The sequence below is a fragment of the Dromiciops gliroides genome, chromosome 1 (assembly GCF_019393635.1).
Source record: "Dromiciops gliroides isolate mDroGli1 chromosome 1, mDroGli1.pri, whole genome shotgun sequence".
NCBI classification, from domain to species: domain Eukaryota; kingdom Metazoa; phylum Chordata; class Mammalia; order Microbiotheria; family Microbiotheriidae; genus Dromiciops; species Dromiciops gliroides.
The window spans coordinates 699,685,728-699,712,707 of NC_057861.1; the positions used below are offsets into that span (position 1 = coordinate 699,685,728).

General features: G+C 39.8%; 1 protein-coding gene across 1 annotated transcript in view; it reads right to left on the minus strand.

The window, feature by feature from the left end:
• LOC122753729 (uncharacterized protein CFAP92-like) overlaps window positions 1-26,397 on the minus strand; it is a 35,837-nt gene extending 9,440 nt beyond the window's left edge. The window contains exons 1-6 of the mRNA XM_044001373.1: window positions 26,300-26,397; window positions 22,687-22,944; window positions 18,854-19,035; window positions 12,015-12,219; window positions 5,254-5,385; window positions 1,156-1,225 (exon numbers count right to left, since the gene is read on the minus strand). Coding sequence (XP_043857308.1) covers window positions 1,156-1,225; window positions 5,254-5,385; window positions 12,015-12,219; window positions 18,854-19,035; window positions 22,687-22,927 — 830 coding nt within the window. The 5' untranslated portion in view covers window positions 22,928-22,944; window positions 26,300-26,397. The remainder of the gene's footprint in view (window positions 1-1,155; window positions 1,226-5,253; window positions 5,386-12,014; window positions 12,220-18,853; window positions 19,036-22,686; window positions 22,945-26,299) is intronic.
• Between the last annotated feature and the right edge of the window lie 583 nt (window positions 26,398-26,980).

Here is a 26,980-nt window from a genome sequence, read left to right on the forward strand (position 1 = left end):
TACTTACTCAATTCCTTTGGGCCTCAGTTTCTTCATATAAAATAAGGATAATTAGCATCTCACAGAGTTAAAATGGAGATCAAATAAGTTACATGGTACTTTGCAAACCACAAAGAGCTATATAAATATTGACCATTATTATCATGGATAGTCACATAAAAGTTTTTAGGAATTTTCACTTAAATTTAATTCTACCTGTGAATAAACATCAAGCACTTCTCCTTGCCCCTCTTACCTCTGTAATTCAGTGATTTTTTTTTTTTGCAGGGCAATGAGGATTAAGTGATTTGCCCAAGGTCACACAGCTAGGATTCTGTGAATTTTAATGGAATTCTTACATTGCTTCAAACATAGAGTGGACTACTAGTATTAAATAGAAAATTATGGCTTCATTAAGACAATGTGATTTTTAAAATCCAGAATAAAAGCCCAAACCCATACAGTTTGTTCCTTTGCCCACTTCTACTATCCTGAAATATATCTGAGAATACGTATTTCCTTCGGTAAGAAATCCTGCTGACAGAAAGGTAGGGATGAAAGCATTTGTAAAATGAAAAGTTCTGTTTAAATTTAAGCTATTGTTATTCCTATTTAAGCCTTTTACGAACCCCAAGTTTCTATAAAAACTCTAAATTTCTTTGCCTGTCCTTTCCATAAACATCTATCAATATCACCAACCTAGCTTTCAAACCTTCACTGGGATTCCTCAGAAATAATACTTTGCCAAGATACTCATCTCTTGGCCTACTGCTTTTCCCAGACACACAAGAAGAATATTATCAAATCTATTACAGTCTGATTATAATTCTGAGTCTCAGTTCAAATCCAGCCTCAAACACTTAGTAGCTGTGTGACTCAGGGCAAGTCATTTAACCCTGTATGTTTCAGTTTCCTCATCTGTAAAAGGAGCTGGAAAAAGAAATGGCAAACCACTCCGGTATCTTTGCCAAGAAAATCCCAAGTGGGGTCACAAAGAGTTGGACACAGCTGAGAATGACTAAACAATAACAAATTACAGTTGGATTATGTGAACCATTGTGTGATTGGGGTTATTCCTATATCAGACTTTAATAAGAGTCATAATTTTGGAAGAGAGGTTTTTACCACTCACATATAAAAATGATCCCTAAAGATGTAAATAGAAAACCTGCTTACTGAACGATAAATTCGTCTCCTTTCAAAGCCTTATCAAATTCAGGATCAATTTTGCTAGGGGTTTCTCCATCTGTTTGAAAGAATGTTTGACATATATTAGAAAATGACTCCATGAAAAATAATTATTGCTTATTTACTTCTTAAGAAGAGAGGTATACTTTCCCACAAAATTATACATGCCATAGTGGGGCAGCTAGGTGGCACAGTGGATAAAGCAACAGCCCTGGATTCAGGAGGACCTGAGATCAAATGTGGCCTCAGACACTTGACACTAGCTCTGTGACCCTAGGCAAGTCATTTAACCCTCATTGCCCTTCCCCCCAAAAAAATGATACATGCCATAAAACCCAAAAGTTAAATATTTAACCTGTGACTCTAAAAGAAGGCAGAGAAACAAAATGAAATCGCCTAAGGTTAAATGAAGGTTCCACTAACTGGTCATGGATTTGGGGCATGCTTTGTTCTCAAAATAAGGGAACTAGAATGAATTAAGTAAATCATAGGCACCTTGTGCAAATTCATTAGATATTGTAGCATTTAGTCTACTGGAAGCATCTAAGGTGTTGCAGTGGATGAGAGTGCAGGATCTGAGTTAAAATGTGACCTCAGGGGCGGCTAAGTGGTGAAGTGGATAGAGCACCGGCCCTGGAGACAGGAGGACCTGAGTTAAAATCCAACCTCAGACACTTGACACTAGCTGTGTGACCCTGGGCAAGTCACTTAACCCCAATTGCCTCACCAAACAAACAAACAACCTGACCTCAGACTCTTCCTAACTGTGTGACCCTGGATAAGTCACTTAACCTCTGTTTGCTCCAGTTTCCTCATCTATAAAATGAACTCAAGAAGGAAATGGCAAAACACTCCAGTTATCTTTACCCAGAAAAAGCCAAATGGGGTCACAAGGAGTTAAACAGGAGTGAAACAAATGAACAACAACACAATTAGGGAAAGAATATGATTTACATATCTGTTTTATAATAATAATTTTACCAATAATTTTACTAGTTATAATAATTTATTAATACTTTTTACTAATGATGAAAGAAGATTTCAAAGAAACTGAAAACTTCAAAAACTTACTTCAGTTTGTATTTACAAACATTCATCACAAAATTCATGATCCCTTAATGGCTACCTTAAGGAGATCAGACAAATATGTATTTAAATTCTGTTCCCAGTTCTCTTGACAAGATTTCTTGCAATTTAAAAGAAACAATAGCTCTTTACACTCCAGTGAACTGTTCTTGAGTGAGTATAGCAATTAGTGAACTAGTGAGTTTTAGCCAAAAGGAGCCATATGGTATGCGATTTGTCTAAACTCATGAATTCCACTACATATGTGTAGAAATAGTCCGACTGCTTAACTAAGGTTAGGTAAGAACTTTCATTGTATTCCATATTTAAATACGCGTGGTTTTAAAAACATAGAAAAGTCCCTGGGACTGACAGAGCACAACCGTTAGCATTTCTTTCATAGGATATGCAGAAAATTGTTTTCAAATTGACAGCACACCAACCAAAGTGAATGGGCATTGTCTCTTGGTGCTGGATTTTTCTTCTGGGACCACATAGCTCAGAAATTACAATGAAAGTCAGTAGGAGATGATTCTATATGCAATTTTCACTTTAAACACAGTATCTGGGGAATCCATCTAATTTATGAAGCCAAGCTAAATTAATGTATATGAGGTTTCAAGTCTATGTGAACTATTGTCCAAAGACCAAATTAAGCACAGTAATTTATTTTACCTATTGATTCTTCCATCCTCAACCTCATGATTTGTCTCCTTAAATGATAGCTACTATACTTTTAGCTTTTCACACAATGAAATTTTATTTGTTGTCAATATTGGAGTTTAGTCAATATGGGAATGTTCCTGAATCAGTTTTCTGTTATTTACTGCAAATTGCTCCTTGGAAGGGCACAGGAGAATGGCTTTTTAAAAAAATCATAATTTTGCAAAATTTAAAAAGGAGGAACTAAAAATTCCTACAAAAGAGATTCTAAAGGTCTTCTAGGACCCATAATGAAGAGGTGCTGGGCTGGGGGAATATAAGGAGGAACTGATTGAGGGTCACAAGAGAAGTACAGCCCAATCAACATCAGCAGTCTTGTCCTTTATTCTTCTTGGTTTTTTCTCCTTCCCCTCATCTTGTCTCAACAACCTAAATTCCTATTAAGATCCCAGCTAAAAAACTGATTTGATTAAAACAACTAACAGTGGATATTTGTGTTCCCAGAAGTATTAACCCAAAAGAGAAAAATCTCCAGTTGGTGGCTTATGTGTGTGAGAAAGACAGACACACAGAAACACAGAGATAAAGAGACAGAGAAAGACAGAGACTGAGAGAGAGACAGAGAAACAGTGAGAGAGACAGAAACAGAGAAGCAGTAAGAGACAGACAGGGCAGAAAGAGACAAAAGAGAGGGGGAGGGAGATGGGGGGAGAGAGAGGGAGAGAGGGAGAGAGGGAGAGAGGGAGAGAGGGAGAGAGAGAGAGAGAGAGAGAGAGAGAGAGAGAGAGAGAGAGAGAGAGAGAGGGAGAGGGAGAGGGAGAGGGAGAGGGAGAGGGAGAGGGAGAGGGAGAGGGAGAGGGAGAGGGAGAGGGAGAGGGAGAGGGAGAGGGAGAGGGAGAGGGAGAGGGAGAGGGAGAGGGAGAGGGAGAGGGAGAGGGAGAGGGAGAGGGAGAGGGAGAGGGAGAGGGAGAGGGAGGGAGAGGGAGAGAGAGAGAGAGAGAGAGAGAGATATTGAGATTTGAGCTGGCAACCTTCTAAGTGCAAAGCCCCTAATTCTGTAGCCCTCTAACCACCACCTGTAGGTTCAGCCCACCTCCCCCTGGCCCTCAGACTCTGGGACCTAATATGTCCTAATTAGGGAAGGCCCTTCATTAGCAGTCCTATAGGACCTCTCACTTTGTACACAGTCTAGTAATCAGAAACTTGCCTTTTTTCAGTTCTAGTAACTAGATCTTTTTTGTTTTGTTTTGTTTTGTTTGTTTTTGTTTGTTTTAGGGTTAAGTGACTCGCCCAGGGTCACATAGCTAGTAAGTGTTAAGTGTCTGAGGCTGGATTTGAACTCAGGTCCTCCTGACTCCAGGGCCTGTGCTCTATCCATTGTACCACCTATCTGCCCCCATAACTAGATCTTTAACTTGTTTGCTGCCTTCTCCTCGACCCACTTCCATCTTATGTCTGTCTTCACTTTGCTTCTCAAGCCTTGACCTCCCCCTGTCTTTCCAGAGATGGCAATCACCATGGCTCTGTCCTTTCTCTTAGCTTATAGACGTCTCTAAGTCTGGCTTTCTGCCTATAGTTTACAACCAGACCCCTCTGACACTCAGCCTGTCTTCTGATTCTCCTGCCTATTTCTGCCCTCTACCATGTGGCCTGGACTGCCACTAAAAGTTACAACACTAATATCCTTTATTTATTCTATGCAGCTTTTCAAATTCCTCTCCATTTCACTCCATCCCCATATATCTCCTTTCCAACTAATCCACCAGAAAGTGATGAACATGAGATCAACACTGATCAGTAACAACACCACACACATTTGTTCTCCACCTTTGCAAGTGGCTTTATACAGTGTTTGGATCAGTAAAAAAATTATCATTCCTGGGGCAGAATGTCTGGTTTTAATGTTTAAAACCAAAGAGGAGTACCCACTAAGGTAGTGTCGTCTCATCAGTCTTACATAGAGTCAACTCAAATGCCTACAAATCTTCAAGAGTTTGTGGGGGGGGTGGTTTCCTAGCTCCCCCCAGAATTAAGCACAGTGTTTCCTTTGGCTACACTACAGAATAAAATGACCACGAGGCAGCTAGGTGGGGAAGTGGATAAAGCACTGGCCCTGGATTCAGGAGGACCTGAGTTCAAATTCAGCTTCAGACACTTGATACTTACTAGCTGTGTGACTCTGGGTAAGTCACTTAACTCTCACTGCCCCACCAAAAAAAAAAAAAGACCACGAATAAAATAAACATTTAGGTATGTGTATATAAACGTATATACAGGACAGGCTAATTAAAACATAAAAGACATTCCCTTTCTGATTAACATAGAGTCAATTTGATTCAAAGGGCTTATTCTACTCACCTGATTCAACGCTGACAGGAGGTTTAAATGGTTGAACCTCTATGATCCTCTTTTTTGTTTTAATAACACTAGGCTTGGGCATTTTCTCTAGAGACAATTCTCTTTGCCTTAGAACCAATTGTTTCGTTTCATCTGGGAGAAGGCAGGGTAGAAAATTAATTAATCGGTCAACCAACAAGTATTTATCAAGTGTCTATCATCTGCTACACACTGTTAGGCATTGGGGAATGCACATATAAAAGTGATAGTCGGGGGCAGCTAGGGGGCGCATTGGATAAAGCACCGGCCCTGGATTCAGGAGGACCTGAGTTCAAATCCGGCCTCAGACACTTGACACTTACTAGCTGTGTGACCCTGGGCAAGTCACTTAACCCTCATTGCCCCGAAAAACACCCCCCCCCAAAAAAGTGATAGTTGCTGCCTTCAAGGAGCTTACAGTCTACTTGGGAGAAGAGGATAGTGATAATAAGTAGGAACCTGCCTCCACTAAAATCACAGAGACCACAAACTGTCTATTTAGGGGTGGCATTTTGACACTAGTCAATGGTAACTTTCTCTAAACTAAGTAGCTATGGTTAGGGCTTATTTCTTTTCTTTTCTTTTTTTTGTTTTTGTTTGTTTGTTTGTTTTTTGTGGGGCAATGGGGGTTAAGTGACTTGCCCAGAGTCACACAGCTGGTAAGTGTCAAGTGTCTGAGGCCGGATTTGAACTCAGGTCCTCCTGAATCCAGGGCCAGTGCTTTATCCACTGCGCCACCTAGCCGCCCCCTGGGCTTATTTCTTTTCAAGGGCAGGGACCTAAAACTTAATTAAGAATAGTATAATTAATGACAAAAATAACACACAATTAGAATGTCTTATTATTTACAAAATGCTTTCCTTACAACCATCCTCTGAGAAAGATAATGCATATATTATTATTATTATTATTCCCATTTTACAAATAAGGAAACTGAGGCCCAGGAGATTAAACAATTTGGCTGATGTCACACAGCTTGTAAGTACCACAGTCAGGATTTGAATCCAGAACTCCTGATTCCCACCCTTGCTATTGGAAGCAGTCTTCCATATTTAATAGTCTCATGCAGATGCAAGGCAGTTTGCCATTCTCTCCAATGGTAACTAATAGCAGGATCCACAGTAAGTTAAGTGGGTACAGTAACCTACACCACCAAAGTTTTCCAGTCCAGTTGTCTTGGTGATAGGAGGTGTAACACCAGAAATACTGTTTAAGCACCCAGTTCTTAAATTATCTCTCCACTGGACTCAAGGTGATATGCCATAGAAAGTTGAATTTTCTCCTACCTGGTGAGGCATGAATAATGCATTCCAGAAACTGATGACATCCATCAGTGATGATGTGAGAAAAGAGAACTTGAAGCTAGAAAATTTCAGTAACAGGTGGGCATGTGTTGGTAGCAGTGAAGAATCCATTACAGGGAAGGAAATGAGCTATCTTATAGTTCAGGGGAGAGGCTGAGGGTTAGATATACAGATATGGAAATAGTCTACATTGGGATCATTTAAACTATGGGAGTAGATTAGAGAAAAAAGAGGGGTGAGAACAGAAACCTGGGAGAGACCCATACGAGATGATGAACCAGTGAAGGAAGAGCAATAAGGACAGGAAAACCAAGAGAGAACAATGTAAAGGAAGAGTGCTTCAAAAAGGGCAGTGGTGGCCAAGCCTCCATAAAAGTCAAGGAGAAGGGAGAAGCTAGGTGGTGCAGTGGATAAAGCACTGGCCCTGGATTAAGGAAGACCTGAATTCAACTCCGACCTCAAACACTTGACACTTACTAGCTGTGTAACCCCTGGGCAAGTCACTTAGCCCTCATTGCCCTGCCAAAAATAAAACAAACAAAAAACGGTCACTGGGGAGTAAAACTGTAAGGGGGAAGAAAGATCCAAGGGGCTAAGGAGTGAGTCAGTGATAAGGAAATAGAGTTTACACATGGAGTTGTGAAGGGGAGGAAAGATACAGGATAACAATAATAAGGTGACAAAGACAAGGGAATATTTTGTTTGGTTGTGTTTTGAAGAATTAAATTTTAAAAGCACATTTGTATATGGAGAAGGACTGAGTAGAGGGGGGCAGATATTGAACTTGAAAAATAAATAGGAAATATGACCATCTCATTCCTTCAAAAATGTAAATGTCATGTGTAATGAGGGAACTGGCACTGTGTCTTTCCATATGGAGAGGCTGGGATCCTACTTCTGGGATAGTCATAACGACATGTAAAGGAAATGCCTTGGAGAGACCATGGGGTATGTATGGACTTTCTGTAACTGGTTCTGGTTAACAAATGACATAGTGGGAAGGAGCCTTTTTTTTTTTTTTTTGAAGACTGGCTATGTAGATGGAACTCTCAGTGACTTCAGAAATTCCTGAGTCAGTTTCAACGACCTCTCTTTGTTATAGTCATATATGACTCACTCGTGGAATTTTGTAAGACTCTACAGTAACTGATTCCAGTTGACTAACCAAGTAGAAAGATGCCATCCCAGGTGGTCTGCACATGTGTCACATCCCCGTTAGACAAAGAAGGAGAACACAATAGTAGCTCCATTTGAATGGCAACTATCTCAGAAACCAGAAAGGATATCAAATCAATAGGACTGTTATTTTGATTAACAACCGAATGACAAACAGGTCAAAGATGGGGGGAAAGGGGAGGAACAATAACTTGGTTATGGGCATCACGAATGAAGAAAAAAATCAAGAGCAGTGAGCCAACAACGCCTAATCAAGACTCCCATCTCAAAGTAGAGGAAAGGTCAGAGATGACCCTCATTTCAGAAATGGAGGATCTCAGAAATAAGAACATTTACAAGATTAAGAAGCATGCACCATAAATACATAATTATCTACTCGGCATGCTTTTTTTTTTACATATAAGGTATTTTATTTTTTCCATTACATGTAAAGATAGTTCTCAACTTTTGTTTATACAAGCTTTACAATTTCAGATTTTTCTCCCTCCCTCCCCTCCCTCCCCCTCCCCTAGACAGCAGGCAATCTGATATAGGTTATATCTATATATCTATATAAATATACATATACACATAATAACATTAATCCTATTTCTGCATTAATCCTGTTATAAGAGAGAAAATCAGAGCAGTGATGCAAAACCTCAAAATAGAAAAAAAAACAACAGCACCCAAAACAAAAGAAATAGTATGGTTCAATCAGCATCTATACTCCACAATTCTTTTTTTTTTTCTTGGATTTGGAGATCTTCTTCTATCATGAGTTCCCTGGAACTCTTCTGTACCATTGCATTGGTGAGAAGAATATAGTCCATCACAGTAGGTCAACACTCAATGTTGATGATACTGTGTACAATGTTCTTCTGGTTCTGCTCATCTCACTCATCATCAGCTCACATAAGACCCTCCAGGTTTCTCTGAACTCCTCCTGCTCATCATTTCTTACAGCACAATAGTATTCCATTGTATTCATATACCACAACTTGTCCAACCATTCCCCAATTGATGGGCATCCCCTCAACTTCCAATTCCTTGCTACCACGTAAAGAGCAGCTATAAATATTTTTGTACATGTGGGTCCCTTTCCCCTTTCCATGATGTCTTTGGGAAAAAGACCTAAAAGTGGAATTGCTGGGTCAAAGGGTATGCATAGCTTTATCGCCCTTTGGGCATAATTCCAAATTGCTCTCTCTCCAGAATGGTTGGATCAGTTCACATCAGCATGCTTTTTAAAATAATATTTTATTTTTTTCCCAACTGCATATAAAAACAATTTTTGACATTCATTTTTAAAAAATTGAGTTCCAAATTCTCTCTTTCCCTTCCTCCCTCCCAGAGATGGTAAGCATTTTGATATAGGTTATACATGTACAGCAATCATGCCAAATGTATTTCCACACTAGTCATATTGTGAAAGAAAATAAAGTGCCCCCCCCCAAAAAATAGAAAAAAATCGTATTCTTTGATCTGCATTCAGACTCCATCAAGTTCTTTCTCTGGAGGTGGAGAGCATTTTTCTTCATGAGTCCTTCAGAACTGTCTTGGTTCATATTTGGAATGCTTTATGATGACAGGTAAAGTCTATTTGAAGAGCTTTCAATGAGACATTCACTTTCAGGAACATCTTTAACCTACAAGCCTCCCAGACAAAATATAAGTTACTGTACTTAAAATGACCAAGATTAAAAGTGTTATTAATAGCTTGTGAGAATCCTAGAACAATGTATTGGCTAAATCGCCAAATATTTCAGAGAAAGGGGAGAAAACCCCAAGAGAAGGAAGGATGGTGGCAATTCTAAAGTGAAGCTCTTATCTCTAATAAAGAAACCCAAGTTAAGGCAGAATCACCAATTTAGAGCTAGAAGTACCTGAGGAGTCAAGTCCCTTTCCCTCTCCTGTCACAGAAGAAGAAACTGAGGCCCAAGGCAACATAGAATGATGTTAAGTTTGGATTAATAATAGAAATAATTAAAAAATAAGGGAGTGGCCTTCCTTTTTCTGATTAAATGACTGAAGAAGAGAAAAACTTGATAGTTGTAACACCAAATGTTTCCAGGAAACACCTTCAATTCAGGAAGATCTAAATACTTTCAAAACAAAAATCTGGTTTAAAGTTTACTATGCTTGGGCCAACCAACAGTTTGTTACATAATAAGGCAAATGTAACCATTATACTCTTGAATGTCACTTGAATTCCACTATAAAAGAAAAGAGCCAATGAATGCATCAAAACTCACAACGCAATAATATGCTGCCAAAAGGGAAATAAACCTAATGCCAAAAACCACACACATAAAGATTTAAATTGATAGAATAAAACGCTTCAGCTGAATCAAAAAAAAAAAACCTCAAGAGTTATAATGTCAGACAACAAGTGAATCAACAGAAATAAATAAGGGAATGATAGCACGCTTAGAAGAATCACTGACAATGAGAAAATATAATGTCTTTCAATATCCTTGCTGCCAACAGAAAGATGTAGCTTTGAAAGACAAGAGTAGACTTGGAAAGCGAACAAGAAATTACAAAAATGGTACTCAAGAATAGGCTTTGGATTTCTGAAGAATGGCTTAAAATATGGAATGCTCTTGGCGAGGGTTGGTATGCCCCTAAGCAGAGATCGTAAAATATATATTTACCTAATACCTTATAAATCCATTCAAGGCTCCTTTAAATTGAAAAGGGAGTGGGAAGAGAAAGCTACCTACATATTTCAAGTCAAATATGGGAGAGTAGTGAGTACATTAGAATGGTAATGGAAAAGACCAGTTGTTCACAGGAGACGATCCAAAAAGCAATAAAGCCGATGGATTCAGATACCAGAGGTAATAAATAGTACTCCTGTTAGGCAAGTGTGCCTGTAGAAGCTTATGATGACACAGATTGTAGGGGCTTGGCAATCTCTTCAGAGCATGCACAGATAAGCTCTGACTATTTTCCGACTGCTTACTGCAAGGTGAAGAGAAGATAATTTGGTTGCTTGCTGAGCTACAAGAAAGACTGCATATAAAAGGTCCCAGGGGAGAAACTGGAATTCTTTCCTTCCTGCGAGCTAAAAGGTGGAAGAATGATGCTCTGAGCTTTAGAGGTTGAAGGGGGCTGGGATACCCATCTCCCAACATGGCCATCAGGTGAGTACATGGCCCCCTAGACAAGCCTGTGTCTAGAGTGGGTGCTGACTTCTATTTATGTCTTCCTCCTATGATACAAGGCTAAGAACTGGAGCCCATAGCCGAGCATGCAGGCTATGGGCTCAGTAAGAGCCTCAGTCCTGAAGAAGACTTGAGACACCCATGGGACCCAGCCCAGTGGGAAGAGATCTCAGGCAGCCAAGATGTACAAGGGAGTTATTGAGTCCTGTCATTAGTGATGCTTCACTGAGAAGTGAAATTTGATGGGATTAAACTGATTCAACTGGAATGTTATGGTCAGTTGTGGGCACCATGTTTTAGAAAAGGCTTTGATGGGTTAGCTAGGTGGCACAGTGGATAGAGCACCAGCTCTGGAGTCAGGAGGACCTGAATTCAAATCCGACCTCAGACACTTAACACTTACTACCTGTGTGACCCTGGGCAAGTCACTTAACCCCAACTGCCTCACTTAAAACAAAACAAAACAAAACAAAAACCACAACAAGAAAAGGCTTTTACAAGCCTGCGGTGGATACTGAACAGGAGAGTGAGGAAATAGACTGTGCCATGTAAAGAAAGAGTGGAAGGAGCTGAGAATAGTTGGCCTAGAGAAGAAAAGTTGGGGGATATAACTGATGTCTTTGGGTATTTATAGGGCTATCATGTGGAAGCAGATTTGGTCTCAAAGGGCAGTAACAGGAGTAATAGGGGAAAGCTGAACAGGTAATTCAGACTCAGTAAAAGCCTGCAGGAGAGTTCTTGATTTTAACCTTTTGTCATAGAATCCTTTGGCAGTCTGGTGAAGCCAGATCTCTTCCCAAAATGATGTTTTTAAATGCATGAAAACAAAATAATAGAATTCCAGAGGAAACTCATTTCATTGAAATAAATATAAATTTTTCCCATCCAAATTCATGGACCCCCTGAAATCTATCCCCTTCATCTCACCTGGGTTCTACCCCCACTAACTATAAACCTAGCCAAGTCAGTTCTCCTTGATGGGCCTCAGGTTCCTTGCCTATAAAATGAAGAAGTTGATTTAAGATTCCAAGCTTACATGTTCTCTACAGCTCAAATATTCTGTGAATCTATACTTCTATAAACATTGCGAGTAAAATGTGAATAATTAACTTACCAATACTTTCAAAATCCTCCTGGCGACTGTAACTTTTTACTTTAGAAAACTTTGCTTTTTTAGACACTCTCTCCTTGGTGTCCCATATACTAAAGATGATTTTGTGATAGTTGAGTTTCTTTAACACTTCCTTTGTAATTGACATCTTATGAGTTTCTTTCCAAGACACCCACAATTTATCATTTTCACACCATGGACTCACAGACTATGTAAAACAACATTAAAAGTCTTTTAACCAAATAAATTATGTAAATATTTGTATGGGGGAAAAAAGTTAATAATGTCAATTTGAAATAGAACTGCCATGCAAATACACTCCTTTTTCATTTCCACTGTTCTTCAAGACTTAGCTTAAGCTCCATTTTCTTTTTTTCTTTTTTTTTTTTGTGTGAGGCAATTGGGGTTAAGTGACTTGCCTAGGGTCACACAGCTGGTGTTAAGTGTCTGAGGTCGGATTTGAACTCAGGTCCACCTGAATCCAGGGCCAGTGCTCTATCCACTGCTCCACCTAGCTGCCCCCCAGACCTTTTTTTTTTTTCAAATTACATGTAAAGATAGTTTTCAATATTCATTATTGTAAGATTTTGAATTCCAAATTTTTCTTCCACCCTTCCTTCCCTACCCCTTCCCGAAGCCAGCTAGCAATCTGATATAGATTATACATTACAATTATGTTAAACATATTTCCACATTAGTCATGTCATAAGAGTTAGAGCAAAAGGAAAAAAACACAAGAAAGAAGAAACAACAACAACAAAAGCAAAAACAGTATGCTTCAATCTGCATTCAGACTCCATCTTTCTTTCTTTCTTTCTTTCTTTCTTCCTTTTTTGTATGTGGAAAGCATTTTCCTTCATGAGTCTTTTGGCAATGTCTTGGATCATTGTATTGCTGAGAAGAGCTAAGGCTATCACATGTGATCATCACACAATGTTGCTGATACTGTGTACAGTGTTCTCTTGGTTCTGCTCATTTCACTCAGCATCAATTCATGTAAGTCTTTTCAGGTTTTTCTGAAATCTGCCTGCTCATCATTTCCTACAGGACAATATTCCATTACATTCATTTGCCACAACTTGTTTAGTATCCCCTCAATTTACAATTCTTGGCCACCACAAAAAAATCAAGCTCCATTTTCTACCCAATTCCTGTCACCTGGTAATTCTGCCTCATTCCCACCCCCCATATACAGGGTATCCCAAAAGTCTGTAGGGATTGTTTTCTCTTTCTCTCATCTTATGCCACCAGTTACCTCAGTGCCTTGCACTGAACAGAAGCATAACAAGTGTTTATTGAACTAGAATGAGATCTATCAAACTATCTGTAAACAAAAGCCATTATATAAATGCCGGCTATAATAATCACAATCATGATGATGATAATTCATAAATTTCAGGGTTCTTAATCTGTATTGTTTTTGTTTCTAGGCCAAATTAGAAAGCTTATAGCTAAAAGGATTTCCAGAAACATATAGGGAAATTTAAAAGAGAAACATTGTTGATATATTTTTTGCAGGCTGCTTGTTTTTTAAAATTTGTTCATTTCTACTTTATTCAAATGCCCTAGATATATTTAGGTTTTTATGGATGATTTTATTCCCCATTTTGCTTTGGGAGTTTTTTTGTTTTTATTTAAGATAATTAAGTTTATCACACACACAACACACATACATTTATATATTATAGCCTAACAAATGTAGGCAAAGTTAATCTCTTCAAAAGATCTCCTGTTCAGCAATTTGAGAGATATAGAAAGGAAAGATGAGAGATAAGAACATTTTAAGCTTTAAATGATCACAACTGGACACTGCATTAGAGAAAAAAAATGTAAGGCCAGTTTTGGTTTTTTTCAGTATGGGGAATAAAATTCTGATAAAAAATCAATCCGGTATAACATTAGGGAATTTCAGAAATTGGAGAATTTGGAGGCCAGGGGGAAGGAAGGAAGGCAAAATATTCAAAATCTATTTGTTGGGGGCAGCTAAGTGGCGCAGTGGATAAAGCACCAGCCCTGGATTCAGGAGGACTTGAGTTCAAATTTGGCCTCAGACACTTGACAGTTAGTAGCTGTGTGACCCTCATTAACCCTCACTACCCCCCCCCCGCCCCGCAAACCAAGAAAATCTATTTGTTTCAGGCAGCTAGGTGGCACAGTAGATAAAGCACCAGCCCTGGATTCAGGAGGACCTGAGTTCAAATTCAGACTCAGACACTTGACACTTACTGGCTGTGTGACCCTGAGCAAGTCACTTAACCCTCATTGCCTTGGGGGGAAAAATCTGTTTGTTTTATCCTAATTTCTTGAGGATATCTCATTCTAATTCATTTTTATATATGCCAAATAAATATGAACAATCACTAAAAACAAACAAAACACCAGTGTCTATAAATTAATACTTTGCAAAGGGTCAAAGGTTATATCACTGGACCGTACTATGAGTCTATGCCCAATTTCCCCCCACCAGAAACATGCTTTAAAAAAAAAAGACTGAAAATATGAGTCTACTAATGTCACTACTTAAGACAGAAAAGAACAATTGGTAAAATTAGTAATAAATTACAAGTATTATATTTCTTTCTGCAACTCTTTCCCAAACCACCTGCTAAATATGTTCTTACTTAGACATTTTGGCAAAAATTACCTTTCAAAGCTCAAAATGAATATGCATTGATAAACTTCTCCAAAGGATTTTTTATATAACCCTAGCTACCCACTCAGAAAACACAGCCAGCACCAGCGTAGGGTTAACATATTAGAAAATGAAAACTAAGGGTCCACTTTTTTTTCTGAATTTGAAGGAGCATCAAATTTGCTCAACTAAAGAAGAGATAACTAAAGAGAACATAAACTAACTTAGTCTGTTTAGGCACCAAAAAAACCCCAACCCATTTTTGGTGTAACAAATTTTCCTGAAGTGGATAGATCAGTGCTAATTCATCATGCTGTCTTATGTCCTTTGAGATAAGCACCATACAAACTAATTTGACCACGGTCCGCTATTTAAACTAATTTGCAAAAGACTCTTATCCAACATGATTAATGAACAGGGTTGTCTAGTTAATCAAAAATAATCATGCACGTATTGCTACTTTAAAAGAATTTAAACATAACAAAATCATCTGTAACCTGGGCTTGTCTATCAGTCAATCAATCGAAAAACATTTAATAAGTGCCTACTAAATGCCCAGCTCACCTAATATAGAGGTCTCTATGTCTCCTAACCCAAGGCTAGGTGTAACTTCCTTTGACTGGCTGTGTAACCAGAAGTTTCGACTTTAAAACCAGCAAGACTGAGATGGTCACTCTTTCTTCCTAAAGTTCTTGCTAGAAGCTCTTTCCTGTGCTCGTCCAGGAGGTGAAGATCCCAGTTCAAGAACATGAACAGAACCAGAGAGAGAAGAACCTCCTTCTCCTGCTCCCTCTTTTACCCTGGCTCTGAGAAATGGGTCTGAGTGTTTCTGTTTGTTTTCATTTGTCTTTCCAGGTCTCCAGTGCTGGGAGCCATCCCCATTGGACCCAGGAGGACTTGAGCCACCATGAAGATCTGAGAGCCAGGATTGCAGGCAGGGTGGTGTGGCCAGCCCAGCATGGAAACACTGAGAAGCCAGGTTGCCTGAGACTCAAGCCTGAGGGGAGTTTTGGACTTGGAACTGGGACCATACTTTACAGGAACTGAGCTAAGTGTTGAACCTAATCTCCTTCCCCTCCTCAGAGACTGAGGAGGTGCCAAGAGGAGATAGGGAGGAAGTGGATTATGCCTCCCACTATTAGGGTAGTAAATCGGTATATTTTTTATTATCTTTTGAAGAAAATATTTCTTTGTAAAAGCTAAGCCAGCTGTTAGGGGCTAAATGGAACTGGGGTTCAGGAGACCCCTCTACACTCAGAGGAACACCATTTGGAGGGATTGGAACCATTTTCTTTTTTCTTTCTTTCTTTCTTTTTTTTTTTTGTGGGGCAATGAGGGTTAAGTGACTTGCCTAAGGTCACACAGCTAGTAAGTGTCAAGTGTCTGAAGCCATATTTGAACTCAGGTCCTCCTGAATCCAGGGCTGGTGCTTTATCCACTGTGCCACCTAGCTGCCCAAACCATTTTCAAAGAGTCTAGACACCCCAAACACTCTTAAGGATGCTACAGACCCCCAAAGGGTGGGATAAAAATTAACATACTTGGCCTTCCAGTAATCACTATAGTCAGTGTTACGATACTTACAATAAAATAATTCATAATTTTCGGATAATTAGAATGAAAATGAACCAGAGTTGGGGCAGCTAGGTGGTGAAGTGGATAGAGCACCGGCCCTGGATTCAGAAAGACCTGAGTTCAAATGTGGCCTCAGACACTCAACACTTACTAGCTGTGTGACCCTGGGCAAGTCACTTAACCCCAATTGCCTCACCAAAAAAAAGAAAAGAAAAGAAAGAAAAAGAAACAAAAAGAAAATGAACCAGAGTCAAATACCTACTTAAGAATCCCTTATATAGAGAAAAAGACCTATTTGTACAAAAATATTTATAGCTAAGAATTGGAAATCAATGGGATGCCCATCAATTGGGGAATGGTTAAACAAGCTGTGGTATATGATTGTGATGGAATGTTATTGTGCTATAAGAAATGACAAGCAAGATGACTTCAGAAAGGCCTGGAAAGACATGTATGAAATGATGTATAGTGAAGTGGGCAGAACCAAGAGAACATTGTACACAGAGACAGCAATATTGTTTGATGAAGAACTTTGAATGACTTGACTAGTCTCAACAATACAATGATCCAAAACAATCCCAAAGGATTATTGATGAAACATACTGTATACTTCCAAAGAAAAAACTGATGGAACAGATTGAAGCATGCTATTTTTCATTTTCTTTCATTTTTTTCTTTTAATCAAGTTTTGCACAAAATGACAAATATGTTAATATTTTACATAATCATACATATATGACCCATATCTGATTGCTTGCCACCTTGGGGGGGGTGGAGGGGAGGGAGAGAAGGAGGGATAAAAATTGGAACCTAAAACTATAAATAAAAATGTTTATTACATTAAAAAAGAATCCCTTATATAGCATGCTTATATTAATGAGATCTGGTCCACAAAATAATTTAGCTACATAAATTTCTACATAGGAAATGCAATTAGCCCCTATTTTTAAGGACATAAAACTCCAACCCTAGAAAATGTTACTACCTAGGGCACACCTTTATCATGGCTACTCAACAAACAGGATCCCCTGAATTGTCCCTCTGAACACACTTTTGTTATAACCTGTAACATATAATAAGGTTAGTAGAATGAACAGCAGAGGGACAGATTGGAGCTGAAAGTCATTAGGGAGCAGGGTACACACAGAAGTTGCTGTACGGGGTGAGGGAAATGACCAGCAACCGTATCCATAAGGAGAGAGGTTGATGCTAAGGTGAGGTAAGGAGAAGTAAGACAAGGCAAGGAAGGAGAAGGCTTCATTTGGAGCACTGAGAGGGAGTAAAGGATGCTGGGAGATTAAGTTAGGACAAAAAGTAAAAAGAAAGGCTGGTAGACAAAGCCAGATCCTAATTCAAAAACACTAAAGTACTATAAGGATACTTGGACCTATGGTATTTCCCATGTGCCCAATGAGCAACAGGATTCTCCTGAATATCTCGAAGAGTTTACTGAGGACCAAAAAAAGTATTATGTGTGGCAGGTGAAAGATGAAATGACAAGGAAACAAAGGTTTTATACTTCAAGCATACTGATTTATTAAGCAATACATGAAGAATGCCTAACAAATTGGCATCAGACCTCCTCAGCTTAAGCCTGGACCCCGAATACCAGAGGGGCAGAGGGAACTAAGACTTTTATACATTAAAAACAATTAATCAAATAAGGCCAATTAATTAAAAGAAAGCAATACATTAGGTAATCTGATTTCTAATTGGATGAAAAATTAGGGACTTTCCAAGTTGGGAGGGAGAGAGCAAACAGGTGCAATTCCCTGAATTCAGAACAAGAGGTATCCCACTCCCCCGGGTGTCTGAAAACAATCAAATGAACATGGAAACAATTACTGATTGATGAGTGCAGGGCCAGTTTTCATATAAGATATGTGGGTTATTTGAGATGCTTGTGAGAAGACTCCTTGCATCAGTCTTAGGATCTCACGGAGTTTCTAGGTAGCCTAACCTAGGTATATTCAGTCAAGCAGCAGATAGAGGTGGTCCAGCTTCCCAGCCATGTTGTTCAAACAGCACAACAAAGTTTTCTCCCAATTCCCACAACTGAATTAAGTTTTCTCACATGACAAAATTTGGACTAGACTTGTAACTGAAGAGCAAGGGAAATGAGTTAGCTCCAGAACTGAGACACAAGATGGAGTTAGTGATGTTCACTCAATTCCCACAACTAACTACTTGTTGTCCTAATCCCCTCAATTCTCTCATATGTCACAGCAGACATATTTAATTTGCGCTACATTACCTTCAAGTCTCACCCCAATGTCAAACAGTGACTGGGTGTTCTTCGTCATGAAAAATAATTTCCAAAAGTTGGAAGCTAAATAAATAGCTAGAGAAACACTTTATGGTTTACTGAAAGAAATGTAAACAAATGAATTACTTAATGAATAAATCGATGTACACACACACACACACACACACACATATATATATATATATATATATATATATATATATATATATATATATATACACACCGCAGTAGATACAATGTGACAATTTTTATTTACATTTCTTTTAGCACATAAATATGTATTTCTATTTCTTTTAGTAAATATATATATATATCTTTAGCAAATATATTATATATGTGGCATATATATAACACACATCTACATCTTACCTTTATTCCAGATTCCATGAATACTTTGGCTATTAATGTACTAAACAACACCATGTCGACTTGTTTAGGCTCTCTGTCATCTGGCAAGAGCTGATATTCTATATGATAGAAGCGTCGTAACTTTGCAAGTTTGTCAGCTCTTAATCGTTTAAATTTGTCATGTGAATGCTTGCCTTTAATGCCTAGAAGACACGGGGTAGATTTAGTAAGTGAAGAGTAGTCAGCACATGTACATTTTATGAGGAGAATATAGCTTTCTTCTGACATTCAGAAGCCTAATGAAATAGCATGATGTTGTTGGCCTAGTTCAAATCTCTACATCATCCTGTCCCCTTTCTTCTCTTTTAATTTATTCCCAAATTGTTCTCCCTCCTCATGTCTAGTTTTGATTAAACATACATTGAACATGAGCTATATCTCTTCCTAGGTTCAGCACTTCCCTCTGGTATCCTCGTCACACTTAAAAAATGAACTACACCTCAGTTACTATAATGAATAATTTGAAAAGGCCTGGACCCAAAATTGAATAGGAGAATGAAAACAGGCTGGATTACATTTGAGAAATTGCATAGTACCTTCAACAACCTCTGTCTTCTCCCTGAAACAAAAACCTATCATTTCAGCATCAATATTCTTCTTATAATGCCATGTGGCCGTGAATCGTGAAATACCACAATCTCTAAAAATCAAAAATCGTGAGCCACCTAAAGGGCAATGAAAAGCTGTTCAAGAGACATAAATAACCTGCAGTATATTACCAGTGATGACTTGCAAGCAAAAAGGGACATAAACCATGCCATCCAAGAGATGTATAACCAGAGGAGGAGATGAGCTGGGTGTGTAGTGAGAGTAAGTGGTAACAGATGACTGACTTGCTGCTGCACTGGTACCCATATGGTCAAGGAATGTCCTGAGCACATTGGGAGGACCTTTATGGAGGACATATGGGAAAATAGGGATGAGAATGTGTGGGTGGGTTGTGATCAATCAATCCACAAGTATGTATTAACTATCAGGGTTACAAATGCAATGAATGAAACAATGCCTACTGGCAAAGTACTAACATCCTAACAAAGAAGACAAGGAGATAGAAAGACAGATAGACAGATGGAGATGTGTGTGTGTGTGTGTGTGTGTGTATAAATGTTAGCCATTTGCATGTACATATTATATATAATATAATAATGTGTATAAGATATATTGATATAAAAGCATTTATAAATAATATATAAAATATAAACTTTAGCTATTATATATGTATGGGTATGGGTATACACACACATATATATACCCATTGCTTTCTTCTTTTTTTTTTCTTTTTGCAGGGCAATGAGGGTTAAGTAACTCGCCCAAGGTCGCACAGCTAGTAAGTGTCAAGTGTCTGAGGCTGGATTTGAACTCAGGTCCTCCTGAATCCAGGGCCAGTGCTTCATCCACTGTGACACGTAGCTGCCCCCTATACCCACTGCTTTTTAAATAATTCTTTGTAATTTTGAACTTTATAGACATGAACATTTCCATATACAATGGAAAGAGTATTGCATATGTAACTATGAATTTCTTATCTACAGCTTGGTTTTTTTTGGGGGGGGGTTGGTTTTTGGTGAGGCAATTGGGGTTAAGTGACTTGCCCAGGGTCACACAGCTAGTAAGTGTCAAGGGTCTGAGGCCCAATTTGAACTCAGGTCCTCCTGAATCCAGAGCCAGTGCTCTATCCACTGCACCACCTAGCTGCCCGGTTCAAAGCTGTCCTGCTTATCTATGCCTTTTTCTAAACCTTTCTCTTTTCTGTACATAAAAGATATTAATTTAGAGACCAATTAAATAGTTAAATAAAGGTTTATGAATATAGCAGAGACTGAATTGGCTATCTTTTCCCCTATGCCTTTATTCAATTTCACCATTCATATGGGTAATACCACTAATATCACTAATATTTTTCCATATAGATATTTTATTATTTTCCAGTTACATTTAGAGACAGTTTTCAACATTTGTTTTTATAAGATTTCTCATTTCAAATTTTTCTCCCTCGCTCCCCTCTCTCTAAGACAGCAAGTAATCTGATATAGGTCACATTAAACATATTTCTGCATTAGTCATGTTATGAGAGAAAAATCAGAGCAAAAAGGAAAAACCTCAAAAAAAGAAAAAAAACCAATAGAAATAGTATGGTTCAATCTGCATCTAGATTCCACAGTTCTTTTTTTTCTGGATTTGGAGAACATTTTCCACCATGAGTCCTTTGGAACTATCTTGGACCATTGTATTGCTGAGAAGAATCAAGTCTATCACAATTATAATATCACTAATTTTAAGAAGCATTTGTAGGCATTTTGACTCATTACTGACCTTCACTGGTAGATTCTGTCAGTGGCTACATCCTACTATTTTGTTCCTCTTGCCTCTTAAGCCTTTATCCTCAACTGTAAAGTAGAGATAATATCTGCACTACCTGCTTCAAAGAGTTATTGTAAGGGAAATGACTGGTAAACTGTAAAAACTGTAACATAAATTTGAGTTATGATGATAATTATCTACAGAATATATGTCAGGAACTGAGGCAAATAGGGGTTAAGTGACTTGCCCAGAGTCACATTGCTAGGGAGTATCTGAGGTTGGATTTGAACTCAGATCTTCCTGATTCGTGAGGAAAATATAGCTTTCTTCTGACGTTCAAAAGCCTGATGAAATAGCATGATGTTGTCAGCCAAGTTCAAATTTCCACATCATCCTGTGATAAATGAGTGGAAGAAATTATATTCCTGCATAAATACATACAGTATTTCAGCTTTCCTTCAACTAATGCCTATATTCATTACTTTGCATCTGATGAAATTTAAGGACAAGGTTCTTTTTTTCATAAATGTGTAAATTAAGCAACTTTACATTTTCAATTATGTCACTCCTCTCCTCAAACATCTTCCAGGGCTCCCTACTGGGTTAAAGTTCAAACTTTTTTGGTCTGGTTTTCAAGGCTCTGCATACTCTGACATCACTGTCTTTCCAGATTTGTCTCCCTTGAAACACTCCCATCTACACTCCAATCAAACCAGACTTCTTCTACTTTACCCCATTGCCCAAGCACTCCCTACAGTCTCACACCTTTGTTCACCTTTACATGAATCGCCCTCCCTTCTCTTTACCTATTGGATCCATCTCCATCTTTTAAAGCCCAATTCAAATGCCTCCTCCTCTATGAAGCCTTCTCCATCTTCTGATTACAGCCCTGTTTATGTGTCCATTGTCAAAGCTAATGGCAAGGCTAATCATTTGTGTTAAATTGTTTATTAAAACTGTGGCTAGACAAACATCAGTCAGTGAAAAATGTGCTTAAATTTCATTAGCACAATTCAATCTCATCTCAGAACAGGGACTGAGGCTTAGTCTTTCCTGTATGCAAACTTGTAAACAAGGCGTGAGATACCATTTAGACTCATTGGATAAGTCCCCACAATACCTGAACATCTAGAATTCCAATTCCTTGGTAATTTCTTTTTTTTTTTCTTTTTTTTTCTTTTTTTTGGTGAGGCAATTGGGGTTAAATTTGCCCAGGGTCACACAGCTAGTAAGTGGTAAGTGTCTGAGGCCGGATTTGAACTCAAGTACTCCTGAATCCAGGGCCAATGCTCTATCCACTGCGCCATCTAGCTGCCCCTCCTTGGTAATTTCTTGTTCCCTCATTGACCCGTGTTCTGTCATTATCATATACTGGGAGGAAAGGGTGAGGAGTAGGGGAAACAGAGGAGGAAAATATAAGCAGATATTTTGAAACAGGACAGAAAATCCATTTGCTCATTCATCTAGAACAATGTATCTTCTCAAGTACCTACCAAAAAGCCCTGGCAAAGCCAAGCAGATGGTGAACGTGCATGGAACCAACTGGGGAATGTCAGAGTTTGCAGTCTCCTCTGAACAAACAGAGTATTTTCCGGAGAGATTCTGCCGAGTGGGCTGGAACCCATCCTCATTTGGCTCGATGCTGCTGTCGTACTGGTAGAGTGTCACAGTAGAGAACTGTTTCTTGCTTGGGGACTTTGCTTCATCATCCCACCCAAAGCTCTTCGTTGCCATCCTGCAGAGAAACCCACCTGGGAGGGGAGGAGGAGGACAAGCAAAGAGTGATTCCATGGGGCCACTCAGGGCACTCAGGGCTCTGAAGTACTAGCAGCGTCCAGCTCAAGTCTCAAGGTGGCACCTAGGTGGTGCTGGACTTGGAATAGGAACGGTAACCCGGACACAAACACTTAGCAGTGTGAACCTGAGCAAGTCACTTGGATCTCTCAGTTTCAGTTTTCTCATCTGTCAAAAGTGGATAATAATCGTAGCAGTAACTTCCCAGGGTTGTTGTGAGGAAATAACAATGATGGTGAAAATGATGAAAAAGATAATGATGATGAAAAGCATTTATATAGCCCTCTGTGCAATTATCTTATTTTATCCTCACAATAACCCTAAGAGGTAGGTGCTATTATCATGAGATATGTGTAAAGGGCTTCGTAAATCATGACAAACTACATATATACTAGCTATTGTTACTACTACTACTACTACTACTACTACTACTACTACTACTACTACCTCCTCTACCTCTACCTCCACCCCCACCACCACCCCCAAATAGCCTTCCTCCTCTCTCCATTTCTGTTAACAGTCCTGTTTCTTCAGCATTTCTTCAAAAAGCATTTATTAAATAAGCACCAGTGACAGACACTGTTCCAAAATAGGGATACAAAGACAAAACTCTTACAGTTCCTGCCTTCAAAGAGCTTACATTTCTTTGAGGAGATATGGAAGGTATATAGAGAAGTAAATACATATATTTTTTTTAAATTTCAGCAAATCTGTGATTTCATGGGCTTAATTAAGGAGCTCTGGGTAAGGAATCCCTTCTACGAAGGCAGATTCACATGTTGGATGTGACTGAAACAATAAAAAGCCGAGTAATTTGCCTGGGGTCACAGAGTAGATATGTCAAAGGTGGAAAACACAAAATACTTAGAAATTTCTTTCAAGGGGAAGGACTTTAGCAACGGGGAGGCGGGAAGGGGGAAATCAGAATAATCCCCCTCGAGGAGATAATGCCTGGGTTGAGTCTTGACGGAAGCAAGGGATTCTAGAGGCAGAACTGAGGAGAGACATAAAGCGGAATGTCCCATAAATGGAACATCCAGAAAGCCATTTGGACTAGAATGTTAAGTCCAGGAAAGGGGATTTATATGGGCTAAGCCTAGAAAGGGAGGCTGGAGGCTGGCTGAGAGGGGCTATGGCTGCCAAACCAGGAGATAGGCATATAACCCTTTGTTTATCTTGTCCTGAATCTTTTTTTTTAAACTTGTGCCACCTATGTAAAAACCTTATCTCCCCAACAAGAGAATAAGTTCCCTCGAAGGCTCAGACCCTATTTTAGACTCATCCATAATGTCCCCTTAGGCCATCTCATAACTGGACCTGCTGATTTGAGATCAGAGAATTTAGAGTTGGAAGGAACCTTAGAGATCATTTAATCTAACCTCATTTTAAAGATGAGGAAACTGAGGCCCAGAGAGGTTTAAGTGACCAGTGGCCAGAGCGGGGGAAAATGGGGAAATGAGCATGGCAGCCCTATTAAAATCTAGGCTTCCTTGAAGTACAATTCTTGTGACCCATTAATATCTAGCTGAATGGAGCAGCTAGGTGGCACAGTGGATAGAGCACTGGCCCAGTAGTCAAGAGGACCTGAGTTCAAATCCGACCTCAGACACTTGACACTTACTAGCTGTATGACCTTGGGCAAGTCACTTAACCCAATTGCCTCACTAAAACAAACCAAAAAAAAGTATTGATTCTAGCTGAATATACTTGGTACCACTTGGGGGAGGTGACGACTCAAACTATGGAAAGGGAAGATGAACAGAGAATGACATTCAGGTAACATCTATGGAGATACCTGTTCTTTCAAGTTGTCTTGAAACACAAAATCTGATAGAGATTTGGAAAAGATTCAGGGCTGAGATGATTTTCAGGATGGCTTTGGGCAAGTCATTTCATAATGTAATCACAACTCATATTTAATGCTCTTAAGTTTTACAGAGAGCTTTCCTCCCCAACATCCTATGATATAGGTACTGGAATTTATTATCATTTACAATTAAAGTATGATGATCCAGAAAATCAAAGGGGTTTGCCCATGGTCCCACATCAGAACCATCACCTGAAACCAAGTCTTCTGAATCCAAGTCATAAGACAGAGAGCTGAGGGGCAGCTAGGAGGCACCATGGATAGAGTATTGGCTCTGGAGTCAGGAGAACCTGAGTTCAAATCTAGCCTCAGACACTTTATACTTACTAGCTGTGTGACCCTGGGCAAGTCACTTAACCCCAACTGCCTCACTCAAAAAAAAAAATGGAACTCAAAAAATATCTTTACATGTAATTGAGAAAAAAAATTAAAAATAAGATTGAGAGCTGGGAGCACTTTAGAAGCCGTTTAGTCCCATGTTGACTTTGTTTTACAGATGGGAAGACTGAAGTCCTGAGAGGTTAAGGGACTTGCCCAAGCAGGACCCAGAGCAGGTCAGGACCCCAAATCCACCAAATCAAGCTGCCTTTCACCATGTCCTCTCCCTACCTCATTTTCCCCACTCATACTCTCTAGAAGTTGACCTGAACAATAGCATCTTCTGTTTAGAACTGGAGGGCACTTTATCTAGTCAAGTCTCCTTAGATGAAGAAACATTGAGAGACTTGCTCAAGACCAGGGCAGCAAATCCACTAAGTCAAGGGGTCCCTTCATACTTCCCGTCTGGGACTTCCACTTTTGTGGTATCTATCTTGTTGGCCTATTCGAAAGTGAACTAATTGAGGGCAAAGGACAAGGTATCTGTTGTTCTTTGTGTCCTCAGTGCTTAGGCCAGTACCTGGCACATAGTAAATGTGTTAATACATGCTTGATGACTGATTAATTGGGCCTAAATTTGTCCATGGGGGAGGAGAGAAGAGCAGAGGAATCTCTGAAGTTCCTTCCAGTTCTGACATCCTGTGCTTCCATGTAAGACAACGGGGGCTCAAATTCCCTGACACGTTACCCATACACAAACCATTACACACCTCACACCCCTTTACAAGTGCAGGGAGGTCCCTCGAGGGCAGATTTTGAATGTGTACAGCCCCTCCAAAGGTAAGGAGGGAACCTCCATCCTCCATCCTCCGCGCGCGCTCTCCCGGAGCACCCCCGCCCCTGGCCAACCCTTCATCTCACCCGGGTGTCACCCCGCAGGCTGGGACCCGGGGGGGGGGGCTTACCTGCTCGGGATGGAGGGGTGCCCAACGCCGCCTGCAGCGATCTCCCCTTCCCCGCCGCCCACCAACACACCCCTCTGCCCCTCCCCTCAAGCCCAGACACTCGTGCTTCTCTCTCACCCCGTCTGCGCTCTCCCGAGCCAAGAACCCTAGTGGCGTCAGTACCTGTGTCCGTCCGCAGTCTAAGAAATGCCCCTTGGGCGAGCTGCGCAGGGATCTGAATGAGGCTGCTCTGTGTTATGCGGTTGCTAGGCGAGAGAGGACTTGGTGTCCATCAGCCGGCTGACCCTGAGGCTGGAGTTCTCCAATGGAGGGCGGGGCTAAAGCAAGGCTTTAATTTTTAAGGGGGACAAATCAGCCCCAGAAGAAGGTGACCAAGCTTCCAAAGGAGAAGTCCACTAGTCCCTAAGCTCTCCCCTCCATGAAGTAATTAGCAATAGAGTTGGAAAAGTAGGTAACCTTTAAAGAATACTGGGAACTTGGAAGCAGAGGGCCCGGGTTTAGGGTTCAGATTCTGCCTCCTGATCTGCTACCTGTCAACATTGGGCAATCATTTAAGCTCCCTGTGCCTGTTTCCTCATTTGTGAATCGGAGTTGGATGTGGATATGGATATGAACTTCTAAGGTCCGTTCCGTTTCTAGATCTATAACCTCTATAATCAGCCAGTCTTAGACCCTTACATTTTACAGAACAGCAAAATGTAGGTGGGGAAAGAGGAATGACTTGGCGAAGGTCTCACAGTTAGGAAGAAGCAGACCTGGGATTCAGCCCTAAGCGCTCTAATTAGAAATTCAGAGCTCAAATGCCCAAACAGGGGTGAGAGGAGAGAAGAAGAGTAACCTCTC